Here is a 15,644-nt window from a genome sequence, read left to right as displayed (position 1 = left end):
AGTGTGAGTGTCCTTTGAAGTAGGCGATGGCTTTAAAGGCAAGCAAGAAAGAAGAAGGTGTAAGTACCAAATGCATATCATAATTGTGCAATGGAAGATCCACCCACTTAAAAGCAAACAAGGTTTACCGATACTCAAACTCAAACGTGCGATCGTCAAAGAATGGAATAGAATCCACGATAGTAAAAATAATATACATAGAAGAAAAAACTTGAAAATCAATCGAAGAAGGAAAACAAGAAAACAAAACTTACTGGATTAAAATTTAATTAGATCCAAAAATTCTAACACTAAAATTATAAACGGAAAGGTAGTAAAAATTAGTTTTTTTTTTTTTTTTAAAGCAAGCACAGTTACGCAATCCTGACCAAAGGAACAGTAACAATGCAGATGGGGAAAGTCTCTATTTCAACAACCACAGTTTAGAAACTTCCTTGGATGCCTTTATATATATATACACATATCCCTTCGTCAATGCTAAATCTTTCGATGTATAACAACTCCTTTTCCATTAACTCTTGTTTTTTGCTATAGGGTCTTAGCTCAAAAGTCATTTTCATCCGGAGGAAAGAGAAGAAAGAAGTGTGGGTATGAGGGGGCGAAAGCAGGAAGAGTAAAAGGGAGTATTTGACCAAAGCAAAAGAATTAGAATTCATAGTTTTTCAAAATTCAGATTATTGGCAACACACAATGGGTCACATGTATTAGGTTCTTGAAATCAACATTTGTTTGCGGTGGTGTTTGATGTTTAGTGTTTTCTTGTTCTTTATTGGTCAAAAACAGTTCTTTTCTGTTTATTTCCAAGTCTTTGTTTCTTTGTTTTCTTTTTTACTCATTCATTCTGAAATGCAAAAAAGAAAGAAAAAAAAACATCATTTGAATATAACTTTTCCCCTTTTTGTTTTGTCATTTTCTACCTCAAAAAATGTAAAACTTTTAGAATATTATTCAGAAATAGAATTAAAAAATACAAGAAACAAAGAAAAAGAAAATAAAAAAGATTTCTGTATGAAGTTAAAATCTTGGGTAGAACTTAGAAGGGCCAAAACTTTGAAACAAAAGCATAAACATCTTATAAAATTACGTTTCTCGGACTTTCGTAGAAGGACATCTTTTCGATTTATACCTTTAAACTTTAGAATTTATATCAATTTAAAATTTAAATTAATAATTGTATCAATTTAAACTAACTTTTCGAAAGTTGTATCAATTTCAACCTTAAACTAATAATTGAATCGATTTAAATTCAAAATTTTATACAAGTATTTCGATTTAGACCCTAAACATAGACTTATATAAACGTATCAATCTAAACCCTTTATTATATTTTACTTGGACATACTTATGAAAATTGAAGGTTTAAATTGCTACGTTTAAATTGATGCATTTATAAAAGTTTAAGGTTTAAATTGAGTCTAGAGTTATACAACCCCCAAATTTTATGGTTTTAAATCAATACGATTATTAGTTTAAGGTTTAAATTGATACAAGTCCTAACGTTAATGTATTTAAATTGATATTTTCTCTAATTTTAATCAATAGATGAAAATAAGAAATTGAAAATTTAAACGATAAAGTCCATCCCAATACTCATAATATAGTCTATAGGAAAATTATTGTAAATGATAAACTAGTGAAAACATTTACAAAATATAGCAAAATTTTAGATTATATTAATAGTAAACATCGAGTTTTGTTATATTTAAAAACGTCCCTACCAATATCAATATTATAATTTATATCAATAAATATTTAATTTTCCTCTTTTGTTTATGTTCATTTTCATTGTATGTGATGTTCTTATAGTTGTGTTTATGTGTAATCTCTCTCTCTTTTTTCTTTTGAAATGCCTCCAAACATTGAAGATATTAACTACAACAAATTAACTTTTTACCAAACAGAACATTTAAAGTTGCATGAAATCAAATTCCTACGTAGTTAAATTCTACAAAAATTTTGTAAGTTAACAACTTTGGTTAAACTTAAAAGGTTCAAAAACTAGCTCGAAATGTTTTAAATTAATTAGTTAGCAAGTCCACATGTTGGATGAGATAAACGTTAAAGTTAAGAAGCATCTAATTGAGTCCCATTTTTTCACTTCTAGTTCTAAAAACTTGAAATGTTGATTAAAAATGAGGAAACTAAGAAATAATATTTATAAACTTAATTTTTAGAAACACTTTATAACCCGAAAAAAAAGACGTAAGTTGAAATCAAAAGAAAAAATGTACTAAAGAATAATTTGATCTATCTTATATTTATACATCCCACCAAAATATTCGATCACATTTTGGCGTAGGTTGAACTAATCCAAAATTTCAAATTTGAATCGCTCGAAAGGGTATGTAAAACCATAGTGAAAAGACATAAATGATGGTAAATACAACAAGGACAAGTTACATAAATATGAATAATTATGAATAAGTTGGCGTGCTTCACATTGTGTTGTGTAAGCTCACACACCTATCAGATATGATAGTACTTCCCCTAATCATTTTTCACCTCATCATGTGTTATCAATTGAATCAAAAGTTTATGTTGATGGGTTATAATAAGTTTAAAGTTTTTTTAAAAAATATTTTAGTCCATGCACTTTCATGATCGGTCGATGACAATTTGGTCTTCATGCGCTCTAACTTGTAACAAGTTGTCCTTCAATTTTAATAAGTTAATGATCTTAGTTGATAACATGAAAGTAAGCTTGAGTTGATGAAATTGACATAACCTTCGTATTTAGAGACCAGAGGTTCAATCCTAGACTTCATTGGTTGTACTAAAAAGAACTTTAGTTGGCAACAACTTTTATTATGACATCTTTATTATGAATATTCTAAATTAAAATTAAATATTATTATATATTCATAACCTCTTTAGGTTACAAAAGTTTGAAAATTAAACTGTATGAGATCATGTTTAAATATTATTCGAACATCTTGCAGCTTATGTTTGAATAGAAAAGCTTCTAAATCTGTCTGAGATCATTTTTAAGATGATAGAACAATTAAACTCCGGATGGATGATATATTTACTATGCAATTTGCTAGTTTTCGTTAATTAGATAACTTTTCCAACATTAGGGGGAGAAATTAAGAAAATATTGGAAAAATAAATTGAATGAAATGTATAAGCATTATCTTATTTTGTTCTATCATACAGATTCCTTTGAACTAGAAGTTCAAAAGATATCGCATTTGTAATAAAATGATATCAAATCAAATGTAAATACATTTGCAGAAAATTTACAATTATAAGAAAGTGAGCGAGTTATAGTGGTTATAAAGATACCATCTAAGAATAATATTACAGTGCAACAAGTTGTCAATACTTCATGTTTAAAGCGCGATAGGCAAATGCGAGTTCCAAAGAAAAAGATCATCGAAGAAGTAGTCATTAATTCCTCAGTTAAAAATACGGATATTCTAGAAGAAATCGTGAATATGAGTACTGATAAGAATATTAAAGTAAAAAAGGAATAGTAAAGAGATTTCAATAAAATTATATATCATGACAAGAAATGGAACCATACTTAAATAACTTAACAACATTTTTGCATACAATGTTGCTCATGATATTATTTATGAAAATTAGTACTATGTACTTAGATATATTGAACAATGTTGCGACAACACATAAAGGATTGACTTACGTGAAAAGAAACAATTAAATCAAAATAAACCTATGTTTCAAATCGGGAGAATTAGAAGTTTAGATATTTAGAGAATGTCGAACATGCAGAATACAAATACTTGTAAGAAAAACAAATAGAAAGCGGGACAAGTGCCATAATAATTATCACAAAGAACTGGTATTTGGTTATATGAGAGATATATATTATCCTGTGGTGGATACAATATCGTGAGATATCTAACATATCTTACTATGTATGAAAAGCTTAACATATACCTTATAGATGTAGTCATTATACATTTATATGAATCTATTAATAATTCTATCCTCGAAAGATTAAAGGTTGAATTATTAATAAATTCTAAAATCATATGATTCAATAATAAGATAATTATAAAATATTTCATATGAATATCATCATCTTATTACATTTTTTTGATACAATGGTATAAAAATAACCCCTATTTGTCCATATGCTTTTTTAAAAAATCACAATTTGATGATTTGAGTAGAAACTACTGAATAGATTTCAAAGACAATAGCATTTCTCTATAAAGAATTTGAGATTATACATTTTGTCTTTTGCAAATAGAACATAAAGCAAATGAAATTGAACTAGTTATATTATTGAACTTTCTTAGGATGGTTCATTCACTTGGCCATGTGGAAAAAAAATATATCATCTAGTATCAGAAAGATAATGAAGAACTTGAGGTCTTGAAGAACCATAATTTTGAGAAATAAGTGTAGTTATATCTTTACTAGTTTATACATTACCTATTGTAATATCTTTAGTAATTTTGTTACATGAAAAATAATATTTTTCCAAAAATATAGAATTAAACTATGTTATGTTTAATTTAAGAATTATTAGCTGACATGAATTTTATTTTATTCTAATAAATCTAACTATGATCTAGTTGATTATGAAGATGCAGGTTATTTATCTAACCCATACGAGCTAGATCTTACACGAGTTACTTAGTACACATAGAAGACTTTTATATTATGGCAACTTATGAAGCAGATCGAAACAACTACTTTAAATCATGATGTGATATTGATGATGTACAAAACTAGTCAATAGTGTTCTTATATGAAGACAAAGCATCAAATGAGGACATCAATATTCAACAAAATTCTTCAAAAGAAAATTTAACAAATTTATTTACAAAGACATTACTCTCACTAACATTTGAAAAGCTTAAGCACAACATTGAAATGAGACAACTCGGAGAACTCAAGTGATGTACTCATGGTGAGGAGTAAAAATAATGCATTTTTTTCCCTTCATTGTGGTTTTTTCTATTGGGTCTTCCGAGCAATGTTTTTAATGAGACAGTTATTAAAGTATATAAAATGATGTACTTTTTTTCATTCACTATAATTTCTTTCCACTAGATTTTTTCCCAGTAAGGTTTTAACGAGACATTTATTTTATATAATATGGACATCTAAAGAGAGAGTATTATGAATATTATAAATTAAAGTTAAATATTATTAGATGTTCATAACCTCCTTAGGTTGCAAATTCATCCATTAACCCCTCCATCAATTTTCATAACTTTCTTGTCCTCTATTTATATTTGGTTTTATAACCATTATTCTCACAACTCTATCAATAGAGGTTGTAGAAATCAGTTCTATACATACCACAATTAATTTCAATTGTCTTCTATACTTCCTTTCTTCTCTATTATTTTCTTTGTGTTGTTTCTATTCTTCTATTTATGTTGTCTTTTTGTTTATATTTTATAACAAACTCAAGTTTATCAATCTACACATGTAAGAAATTTCATTAATTTATACTAATTTTTTTTTCACGACATGAACTAGATCATTACAAATTATAAAGTACATGGACTTAATAATTACGACTTGAAAACATAAATACGAAATTGTTAGTTCCATCAAAGTTCATGACCGTCAAATCAAACTTGTAATTCCACATTTTTATGGTTATTTTCAAATGTAGCAAATATTATTTTTGTTCAATAATAAACATCAATAAACTTTTTATCATTCATTATTTAAAAACATTAATAAATTATGATATTTTGCTATTTGGTAAAGATTTTCGATCATTAAAAACAATTACTTTTTGTTTCTTTTATCACTTTTGCAACTTTCTATGTTTGCAGACCCAAGTAGAGTTAATCAAACACCGGAGGCCCTCAAAAAGCCCCAAAACCAAAACCCACATTCTCTACACTCTTTATTCTCTCTCCTCTTGTTCTTCCATTCTTTTCTCCTCCATCAAAGAACTAAAACCAATTCGTCATCATCATCATCTTCTTCTTCTTCTTCTTGTCAGAGAAATGCAGTCGAAGATTGGATCTCAAGGTCTTCCTCTCTGTATTTCAGCCTTCACTCTCTCAAATCATTCCCTCTCTACTCAGTATTTCCCCTTAACCCTAACCAACTTTTCTCTTTCTCTTAATACATAATACACTCCTATTATCACGTTGCTCTGTTTTTTGAGTTGCAGGATAGCAGATCATGATCGAAGAAGGGAAGCCATGAAAACGAGAACGCAAAGATCAAACAACATGAAATACAGGTATTTGGAAGCGATTAGAGAAGGAGATCTTGAGGATTTCGTCAATGAAACCGACTTCATGATTTGTGCTGCAAAAGCTGCTTAGATTAGGAAACAGAGTATCCATGATCTGGGTAATTTGGATTTGATATATTTTGTTAATTTTGATGTGGGTTTGTTTTTTATGTATTGTTCTTGTTTGATATGAAATGGGATTTGTTTTCTTTCATGTACTATGTTAAGAGATTGGGAAAAAATTTGACTGGTTATGAATGGGAATCTAGAAAAATTAAAGAACTTGTTTGTCATTTAGTACAAACTTTTTTTTTTTTTTTAATTGATGAAGATGTAAACGAACAAAATGATACTGTTTTATTCATTATTAGTAAAAGAATTGAAAGCAGTGATCGAGCAATGGACAGAATAAAGGTGAAATAAATTGTAGTGAAGGGGTGGGAAAATGATGGGAGAGAAGATAGGTTGGGACATTAAAGCAGAAGTGTTTGAACAAGATGAGACCACGTTTCACATGACTTTGGGTTAATAATATCAAACATAAGGGTTGTCCTAACATTTATAGTAAATTCATAGGTTGTCGATGTTGATGTTGTTTTTCGAGTGATCGAACGAAAGAAAATGAAAGACATATTATTTGTATATTATGAAATTAAAGTTTTAGGTTGAATTAGTTTAGGATGCAACTCTTTGAGATGTAATACAACTCTTCTATATGGTTACACACATTGAATTGAAGGAGAGAAGCAAAAAGCTATTACTAATGAGAGGGAAAAGAATTAAGGCAATCTCAATCACAAAGGTAATTACATCTACATACATGCCTTTTGATCGTATTTACTTAAACATTTTGCAAATGTGATTTGACTATGATTCAGACGGTTTAGTTTGTACTATATGGTATCATTGTCTTTTTGTTGTTACCATTTAGTATATGTAGTCCTAACATATTTTTAATTCTTCCGACTCAATATCCACAACAGTGGGTAACAAATAATTTTCAAATGCAATTCCAACTCTTCTACAATAGGTTACATTTGTTGATTACAAATTTATCCATAGATTCTAAATTCATTAGTAAACAACAAATCAGACTCAATTTTCAAATATCAATTTTTCTAAAATAAACACGGCTAAGCTTTAAGCAAAGGTCTTCTTCACAAACTTCATTCTCTTCATCTTTTCAATAATAAATAATTTTTCATTTTCCTATTAATGGAATGACATATTCAAATATGGCAATCCAGTTTTCTTCTGTTGAATTGAAACCCAACTTGTGGGTTGTGGAATTGTATTGGTTTTTTTTATTCCCAGCCTAATGATCGTTTAGCTTTCTATACGTTTGTTTACCGCAATCGTTCACTTCTTACACAAAATGATCATTTGCCCTCTTACACAATCGTAGACGATCGTTTACTTTTTACACGATTGTTTAACTTTCTAAACGATCGTCTACCGTTTAACTTTCTATACGATCGTTTATCCTCTTACGCAATCGTTTAGCTTTCTACCTTCAATTTTTAACAAAGTACTCCTAACTTTACTTTTATTAAATAAATAATAAAATATATATAATATAAATATAAATTAAATATATATTATTAATTCGGATTTGGTTGGATTGAACCAAAATTTTCAAACCCCAAACCAACTCATATAATATGGGTTGAGTAATCTGAGTTGTCGGGTTATTTGGGTTGGACTTACACCCATAGCTTGAACATTCCGTAAACGTAAATTAACAAATAGACCATCTCGAAACTTATTTCATAGATTCAAAAGAGTTTCAAAATTTACGCAAAATATTTATAACAAGAACAATCCTAAACAACAACTTTAGGACCAAAGCTTAAAGAGTGCAACAAATTGAACACATGCTATCAAATAGATTAGAAAGGCAGCAATTTCTTCATTGCGAAAATAAGCAAAGACATTGGTTTTGATATTAAAATGTAGTATATCCAAACCTCAGCAACATAGCAATGGAACTTTTTTTATCCATTTGGGACGAACCAAAGAGCACATCCAACTCAAACAGGACCAATAAAGCAGAATACAAAACGAAAAGAGAGACTATAGACGATAGTTGTGCCACCGTCTATCAAGCACCCAATTCTGAGAGTGAGTACTTAATAACCAATGCCAACAACTATAATCACCAATGAAAGTTAAAAGACTCGATAAAGCATAACCAAGAAAACTTGCCAGTTCTTTATTTTGATTGTTATGCTTGCAAACCTTAGAGTCAGAGAGAGTTGTGTGAAGTTTTGTAAATACGGTTCACTTTCCCTTCTTGACTGCGGACTTGGTAACCTTAGCACCACTTGGATCCTTTTTTTCAACGGACTTGATGACGCCAACAGCAACTGTCTGTCTCATGTCTCTTACCGCGAAACGTCCAAGAGGAGGGTACTGAGAGAAGGTTTCCACCACCATAGGTTTGGTGGGAATCATCTTAATCATACCTGCATCACCATTCTTTAAGAACTTGGGTTCCTTCTCAAGTTCCTTACCGGATCGCCTGTCGATTTTGGTTAGAATCTCAGCAAATTTCACTGCAATGTGAGAGGTGTGGCAATCAAGCACTGGAGCATAACCATTGCCAATTTGTCCAGGGTGGTTCATGATAATGACTTGAGAAGTGAAGTTGGCAGCCTCCTTGGCAGGGTCATCCTTTGAGTTGGAAGCCACGAAACCACGCTTGAGATCCTTTACGGCAACATTCTTCACATTGAATCCCACATTGTCACCAGGAACAGCCTCGGGTAGAGCTTCGTGGTGCATCTCAACAGACTTGACTTCAGTGGTCAGTCCAGAAGGGCCAAAAGTGACCACCATTCCAGGTTTGAGGACACCAGTCTCAACACGACCAACCGGTACAGTTCCAATACCACCGATCTTGTACACATCCTGAAGTGGAAGACGGAGTGGCTTGTCTGACGGCCTCTTGGGCTCCTGGATCAAGTCAAGAGCCTCAAGGAGAGTTGGACCCTTGTACCAATCAAGGTTGGTCGACCTCTCAATCATGTTGTCTCCTTCGAAACCAGAGATGGGGACAAAGGGGATTTTGTCAGGGTTGTATCCAACCTTTTTGAGGTAGGAGGAAACTTCCTTGACAATTTCATCATACCTTGCCTTGGAGTACTTGGGGGTGGTGGCATCCATCTAAAAACAGAAATTAGGTTAATGATATAAACAAAAAGAAAACCAAGGCCACAAACATGATCGAAACGCAAACATTCGAAGTAGAACCTCACCTTGTTGCAGCAGCAAATCATCTGCTTGACACCGAGAGTAAACGCGAGCAAAGCATGCTCACGTGTTTGACCATCCTTAGAAATACCAGCTTCAAAACCACCAGTAGTGGAATCAATAATGAGAACAGCACAATCAGCTTGAGAGGTACCAGTAATCATGTTCTTAATGAAATCGCGATGTCCAGGAGCATCAATAACGGTGCAGTAGTATTTGGTGGTTTCAAATTTCCACAAAGCAATATCGATGGTAATACCACGTTCACGTTCAGCCTTAAGCTTGTCCAACACCCAAGCATACTTGAATGACCTCTTGTTCATCTCAGCAGCTTCCTTCTCAAACCTTTCAATGACACGCTTGTCAATACCACCAAGCTTATAGATCAAATGCCCGGTGGTGGTAGATTTCCCAGAGTCGACATGGCCAATGACCACAATGTTAATGTGAGCCTTCTCTTTCCCCATTATAAAACTTGTATCCTGAAAGAGTTCATAATATTAATCGCAAACCAAACTATAAGTTTACCGAACAACATCCACTCTACAAGTAATTCAAATGGATATCTCTCCTCAACATATTTCCATTAAATCTATAAATAAACACACAATCAATCTCCTCTTTCACATTAACCAAAAAGAAAACCAAATCCTCCAGAAACTTAACGAAATTTACTAAGATCATCCAAAAGTTCTAAAATTATTCAACGATGATCGTCTCTTGAACATAATCGCAACATTCGACTCGTTCTTCAACAAATACAAACATAAAATCAATCCTCTTAAACCGAAACAAAACCAAAGAAGAGTCAATACGTAGATGGATCCAACCTATTGAAACAAATCCGTAATACAACAATGGATTAAACGTAAACGCCATGCACACGTATGAAGATCGAACAAATCCTAAAGAGAAAATATTCATCAAGCTGTAATAAAATCATACCTCAAAAAGACGAAGATAGATGGAGAAGCCGGGACGAGAGAGCTACCGCCGATTCAAGAAACGAGGGATACAAATGAGAAAGAAGGAAAGCGGACGATGAAGAAATTATTATGTAATTTAAATTTATTGAAAATTGAAATTTGTTTCCAAAACCAATTTTAGATTAGACTATTTTTAAATGCGATTTTTTTTAGGAATTTAAATTTGAACTTTATTTAGTATTAAATTTAAGTGTGAAATTTATTTAAAAAATTTAGTAAATTATCTCTTGAAAAATATGGATGCTTTTCTTTCCGTCACAAACTTTTTCTTCTTCCTATATTCGTGAGTGTTTAAGTCAACTTACACACACCTCTACTAACATCATTAGCTTTCATTGATTTATCCATAGTAAACATTTGAACGGGACATGCATCTTGATACTTTTAATTAAATTCTACCATTTTTTTTATATGAGGTACTTTTTCCTTTAAAATAAATGATATCATTGAGATTTGAAGCATGAAAAAGTAAATTAAGGATGAATTTGTTTTTGAATCATTTACAAATCTAACAAATTTTTATAGTCTATTAGTTATAGACATATGTCTATCAACATTTATCAGTGATAGATAATAATAGTTTATCAGAATATTAGTGTCTATGAGCTTTTATCGACGATATTTTGCTACATTTATTTATATTTTAGTTTTTTTATATTTGAAAATAACTATTTTAATAATATTTACAAATATAGCACAAATCCATAGTTTATTAGGAAAAGATATTAATAGACAATTAAATGTTAAATGACATTTATAAGTGATAGATGATAGTAGTCTATCAGTATGAACATCTATTAATGATATTTTACTTTTATTTATAAAATTGTTGGTTTATTTTTCTATATATAAAAACAACTTTTTTTTACTTTTGTATTATATTTAAACAATACTTTCTAATTTCATAACTTCAATTAATTTTCTCCGTTCAAACTTAAGGATATACAAAAAAAATATATATGTATATATTATCATCTTGAACTTGAAGCTTAGTTACAAAAAAATAATATTGAGAATATGTATCTACAAGATCAATAAACAAAAAGATAACATGGTAATGGATGAAAAATAGTAATAGATTTCAAAATTGTGATTTGTATAGTAGAGTTTATTGTGCTTATGCCATGATATTGACAAATTTTTATTATTGGTAGGTAGATAGAGAGTGCCGTGAAGATTGAGGGTATCCGATAGTGCGTAGTAGCAGCCTCTAGGTTTCGAAAAGTAGTGACACCACAAGCACATTATGGCATTTACCCGAAACCTATCTACACCCATCTATTTCCAAATATCCCATTTTTTACTTCAACAAAACGTAATATATCTTTATGGTCATTCAACAATGATAATAGTAACTGTAAAACGATGTGAATAATGATATTTCGGTGTTCAATAAGATTGTAAATTTTGAATGCAAATTTAGAAGTGGATGATACTGATAAACATATCAAAAAAAAAAAAAAAAAGAGATCCTTTTTTCACATTATGTTTGATTTAAACTCTTCGATGTGTGACCAACCTTTTATTGGGTCTTCATATTATGTTTTCTTCTTTTCAATTTTGAATCATATGTATTTAGTTGTTTTCTTTTGTTTACCAACCTTCCACCAGAAACCAAGTATGAAAAATAACATCAAATAACGTAACCCAAAAAACTAAAAGTATCTTTTTGATTTCATTTAAAATGAATCAGATACAGCAGATGTTAATTTAGGGTTCATAAACAAAACATAATCAAGAGTTTGGAACAAAATTGGAACTTTTTTAAAATGTAAAGCCTAAAGATCACAATGTCTAGAAAAGATTTATAATTAAATCTCAATTTTTGCCCAAATTTAATAGGTCAGGACCTATAATTTATTCTATTTCTCTCCCAATAAAATCAAACCTCAAGGCAGATAATTAAATCCTAGTCAAGCAAGCACTCTTTCCACCCAATCACAGAGCTTCCATCCTACGACGGCCCTTATCTATATTGTTAAGGTATAAAGGATTTTACAAAATTTTATGAACAAATAATGAGATGGGGTAAGCATTCTTTGAAGCACCAATGATCCCTAAGAACTGGATGATCGTTAGGAGGTTCTTGTATGTTCATCACAAAGACACTAGTGTTATGATCGAGAAGGTCCTTTTCAATTTGAGATCGCTTGTTATGGTTTGTTGGGTTGGGGGCTATCTTATGGGTTTTGTGGGGTGAGCAGAATAGCAAAATGTTTGGTGAAGTGGAATGAGGCCCTAGTGAGATTTGATTACTCGTCCAATTTTATTTTTCAGACTATGCTCCCGGTTGTGAGCTTGTTTTTTTTTTTTTTTATGCTCTTGTATTTTTCTGTTTTCATTTCTTTTCCCTCGATGAAGTGAAGGACATTTCATTGAAAAATGTCGGAAACTTCAGAACCATCAGCTAAAACCATGATTTGGTTTTCATAATCACCCATTCTGATTTCAGACAAACTATACAGAATTGACCTTACCCAATTTGCCTGCAGCTATCAACAAGAGAAATAAACACCAATGTTTCAAATAAATAGTCTGCATATAATGTAAGTTTAAGGTATATATATAATCAAACTATTAAGTACAAAATTCTCTACTTCCCATATTTGTTACCTCTCTTTGGCATATCCCAACCAAAAAGGCAGCCAGACAATAAACGTCAGAAAAAGAAGTCTAAACAGAAGGGGGGGCAAACAATGTCACCGAGATCATGGTCCAAATCTCTATCCAAATTTAAGCATTCTAATCATAGTGCAAATAGGACCATGATGATCAATGGTCTAGTTCACGAACAACTAGATTGATTGTTTCTGGATGCCAAGAGCATCAAGTGTATATAGTCCAACACTGCATCAAAAAAAATCTATTTGATTGTCAAAATAAAAAATGTTCATCAAATATTGGTGCATGATGTGAGTGGAAGCTTGAAGGAATGGGCAAAGAACTACTCTGAATATCTTAAAAGTTTGTCCTACCTATCATCACAATTCTTTGTCACTGTCCTCTTCTGCTTTTGCTGCTGCCTTTTCAGATTCTTCAAGAGCAAAGATTCTGAGAGATTCAACATCTCTGGGCCCTGAATCATCGGAGTAGCATAGCTAGTAAGTCTCGAATAGAAAAAAAAATTATACTGCTTGCTGCATATGTAACAATTAGTTGGGGCATTTCACTCTAATTTCAAATATCGACGAACATATATAATTTATAGTAGAATCACCGAGGTTGATAACTTGAGTGACTGACATGTGGATATATAAAGGTTGTACCATTTAACAAGCATAATAACATAAATTAACAGTCATTAAAGTTTGAAGGATGGCAATTGACAACATTGAATAAGATTCAGAACTAAGCTCAACATGATTCTTAAGACGGAGAGAGATACATTGAGGAAACTTTAGACCAACGAGTTGATCTTTTTTTTAATTTGTGCTTGCTCTGACAGGTGAAGAATGTGCACAGAAGAAAAAACTTCATTATGTAAATTGCCAATCATTAAATTACGAAATTAAGAAGGAAAAAAAACAGAACAAGAACATGGACGAGAAGGAACACTGAAAATAAAGCAACGCAGCTGCCAAGGAGATGAAGGGGAGGAAAACTTACCTTTATACTTTGCAACTTCTTCACCTTCATAGAAAAGCTTAAATGTAGGATATGAATGAATATCAACTTTAGAACAAACTGGTTTGTTAGAACCACAATCAACTTCTCCAACCTCGATTTCATCCTCACCTTCCATTGCCTTCCCCAGGTCCTCCCATAATGATCCTAAATTCTTGCTGAAATCCACAATTTATGTTGCGAGTAATTATGGAACGATACGCAATGGAATAATGATAGGACAAAAACCAGGAAACTACAAATGAGAAAGAATACCAACCAGTGCTTGCACCAAGGAACACAAAATTTCACAAACCATACAGTATCCTTTTCCTTTATCTGCAAAATACACATATCCATCACGAGGAACAGTGTTAAATGGCATCAAATTTTAATCAAATTTAACTCTTTCAGAAATTGAGATTCTTGGATGATAGTTGTAAAATTAAAATCCATTTGGATATAAACCAGGAAACATAACAGCAAACAACATGTAGGCCAAAGATAGAAAGTAGTAAGTCCAAACATCAAGAAGTGTAAGCCAGAGACGAAAGCTGATTTTACCTTACGTCAATGAAGAGTTTAGACGACTATGTGGGACTAAGAATAGGTTACCCACTAAAAATGAAAAAATTCTCAAATTTTATTATTACGGCCTTTCCACAGTTTCTGAGCAGCCTTCTCCTAACAAGTTTCACCAATGTTACTAAATCTAGGAACAACAAAACTAAAATGTAACTAATCAGAATCCTACTGAAGAACCTACATTTTCACTCTAAATGAGAAAACATTTTCATAACAAACTGGTTTGACCTTAACGAGCAAGTAATTCCTTCTCAATTGTCGGTTTCCAGTTTAACCATACTCCAACCGAAACCCAATACCAAAAGCTATTTTCTACTCGCGATGGAAGCAAACGATGAAAATCAGAATAAGCATTATCAGAAAATTCATTTAGGCAATAAGATCTTCATTTTTTCCTCGGCCACAGTTCGTTCTTGCGGATCAAAAACAGTACCAATATCAATCTCATACCAATTGATCAAATCCAAGAAACACATAGAGTGTTTTCAACTCAAAGACCAAATAACAACTGGGTTCAATTACATATCATTAATTTTAGAGGAACGACAACGGAAATCATAAAAATAAACTTTACATCGTCAGAAACCGTTCAAAAACCAAAAGACCCATTCCCACCGCTCACATGTTTTTGGCGTATAAAGAACACGTAAATGGACATGGATGAGTAAATTAGGGTTTGAAAATGGTACCTTATCGGAGAAGGTGTCGGCAGTTAGGGTTAAAACTTCAGCTCTGTGGAGGGATGCTGTGTTCAGAAGAAGAAGAGAGATGAACAAAAAGGGAAAAATTGGAGATGAGATATGGAATCTCATGATTGAATGAAGTCTCCGGAATATCTCTTTTGCTGTGAATTGTATTCAAAAGAAGAAAAGAACAGCCTCGGTGGCCGGAGTTCGCATTATACAATTGAAATGAGAAAAGAAAACTCGGTCGATCTGGAAAACGTTGGGAAAAGGATGCGGCAAATTCCCGATATTTGACCAAATAAATTACCCATCCAAAATGATGATTTTTCTTTTTCTATATTTGCTCTCTTT

General features: G+C 31.6%; 2 protein-coding genes across 3 annotated transcripts; both read right to left on the bottom strand.

Annotated features, from left to right (window-relative positions):
- Positions 1 to 8,068: 8,068 nt before the first annotated feature.
- Positions 8,069 to 10,513, bottom strand: LOC103501931 (elongation factor 1-alpha). The gene is made up of 3 exons (XM_008465698.3): positions 10,379 to 10,513; positions 9,439 to 9,915; positions 8,069 to 9,346 (listed from the first exon to the last, which is right to left on the bottom strand). The coding sequence occupies exons 2-3, from the start codon at positions 9,898 to 9,900 to the stop codon at positions 8,462 to 8,464; spliced, it is 1,347 nt and encodes a 448-aa protein (XP_008463920.1). The 5' UTR covers positions 9,901 to 9,915; positions 10,379 to 10,513; the 3' UTR covers positions 8,069 to 8,461.
- A 2,426-nt stretch (positions 10,514 to 12,939) lies between these two features.
- LOC103501930 (protein disulfide-isomerase 5-1) lies at positions 12,940 to 15,644 on the bottom strand. 2 transcript variants are annotated; one of them, XM_008465695.3, is made up of 5 exons: positions 15,297 to 15,644; positions 14,303 to 14,361; positions 14,026 to 14,201; positions 13,395 to 13,495; positions 12,940 to 13,266 (listed from the first exon to the last, which is right to left on the bottom strand). In XM_008465695.3, exons 1-4 carry the CDS (start codon positions 15,417 to 15,419, stop codon positions 13,401 to 13,403), a joined length of 453 nt encoding a protein of 150 aa, XP_008463917.1. In that variant the 5' UTR covers positions 15,420 to 15,644; the 3' UTR covers positions 12,940 to 13,266; positions 13,395 to 13,400. The 2 variants fall into 2 exon arrangements, with proteins under 2 accessions (XP_008463917.1, XP_008463918.1); XM_008465696.3 differs by having other exon boundaries at positions 12,940 to 13,282; positions 15,297 to 15,603.

This window comes from Cucumis melo, chromosome 11 (genome assembly GCF_025177605.1).
Source record: "Cucumis melo cultivar AY chromosome 11, USDA_Cmelo_AY_1.0, whole genome shotgun sequence".
Classification (NCBI taxonomy): Eukaryota; Viridiplantae; Streptophyta; class Magnoliopsida; order Cucurbitales; family Cucurbitaceae; genus Cucumis; species Cucumis melo.
This window is presented reverse-complemented; position numbering and strand designations above follow the sequence as displayed.

Excerpts from the sequence above, each read along its gene's own strand:
- LOC103501931 (XM_008465698.3), bottom strand. The coding sequence starts at position 9,900 with ATGGGGAAAGAGAAGGCTCACATTAACATTGTGGTCATTGGCCATGTC. Across the intron at positions 9,347-9,438 it reads TGATTTGCTGCTGCAACAAG|ATGGATGCCACCACCCCCAA; the intron begins GTGAGGTTCTAC and ends TTCTGTTTTTAG.
- LOC103501930 (XM_008465695.3), bottom strand. The coding sequence starts at position 15,419 with ATGAGATTCCATATCTCATCTCCAATTTTTCCCTTTTTGTTCATCTCT. Across the intron at positions 14,362-15,296 it reads CCGACACCTTCTCCGATAAG|ATAAAGGAAAAGGATACTGT; the intron begins GTACCATTTTCA and ends TGTATTTTGCAG. Across the intron at positions 14,202-14,302 it reads GTTCCTTGGTGCAAGCACTG|CAAGAATTTAGGATCATTAT; the intron begins GTTGGTATTCTT and ends TGTGGATTTCAG.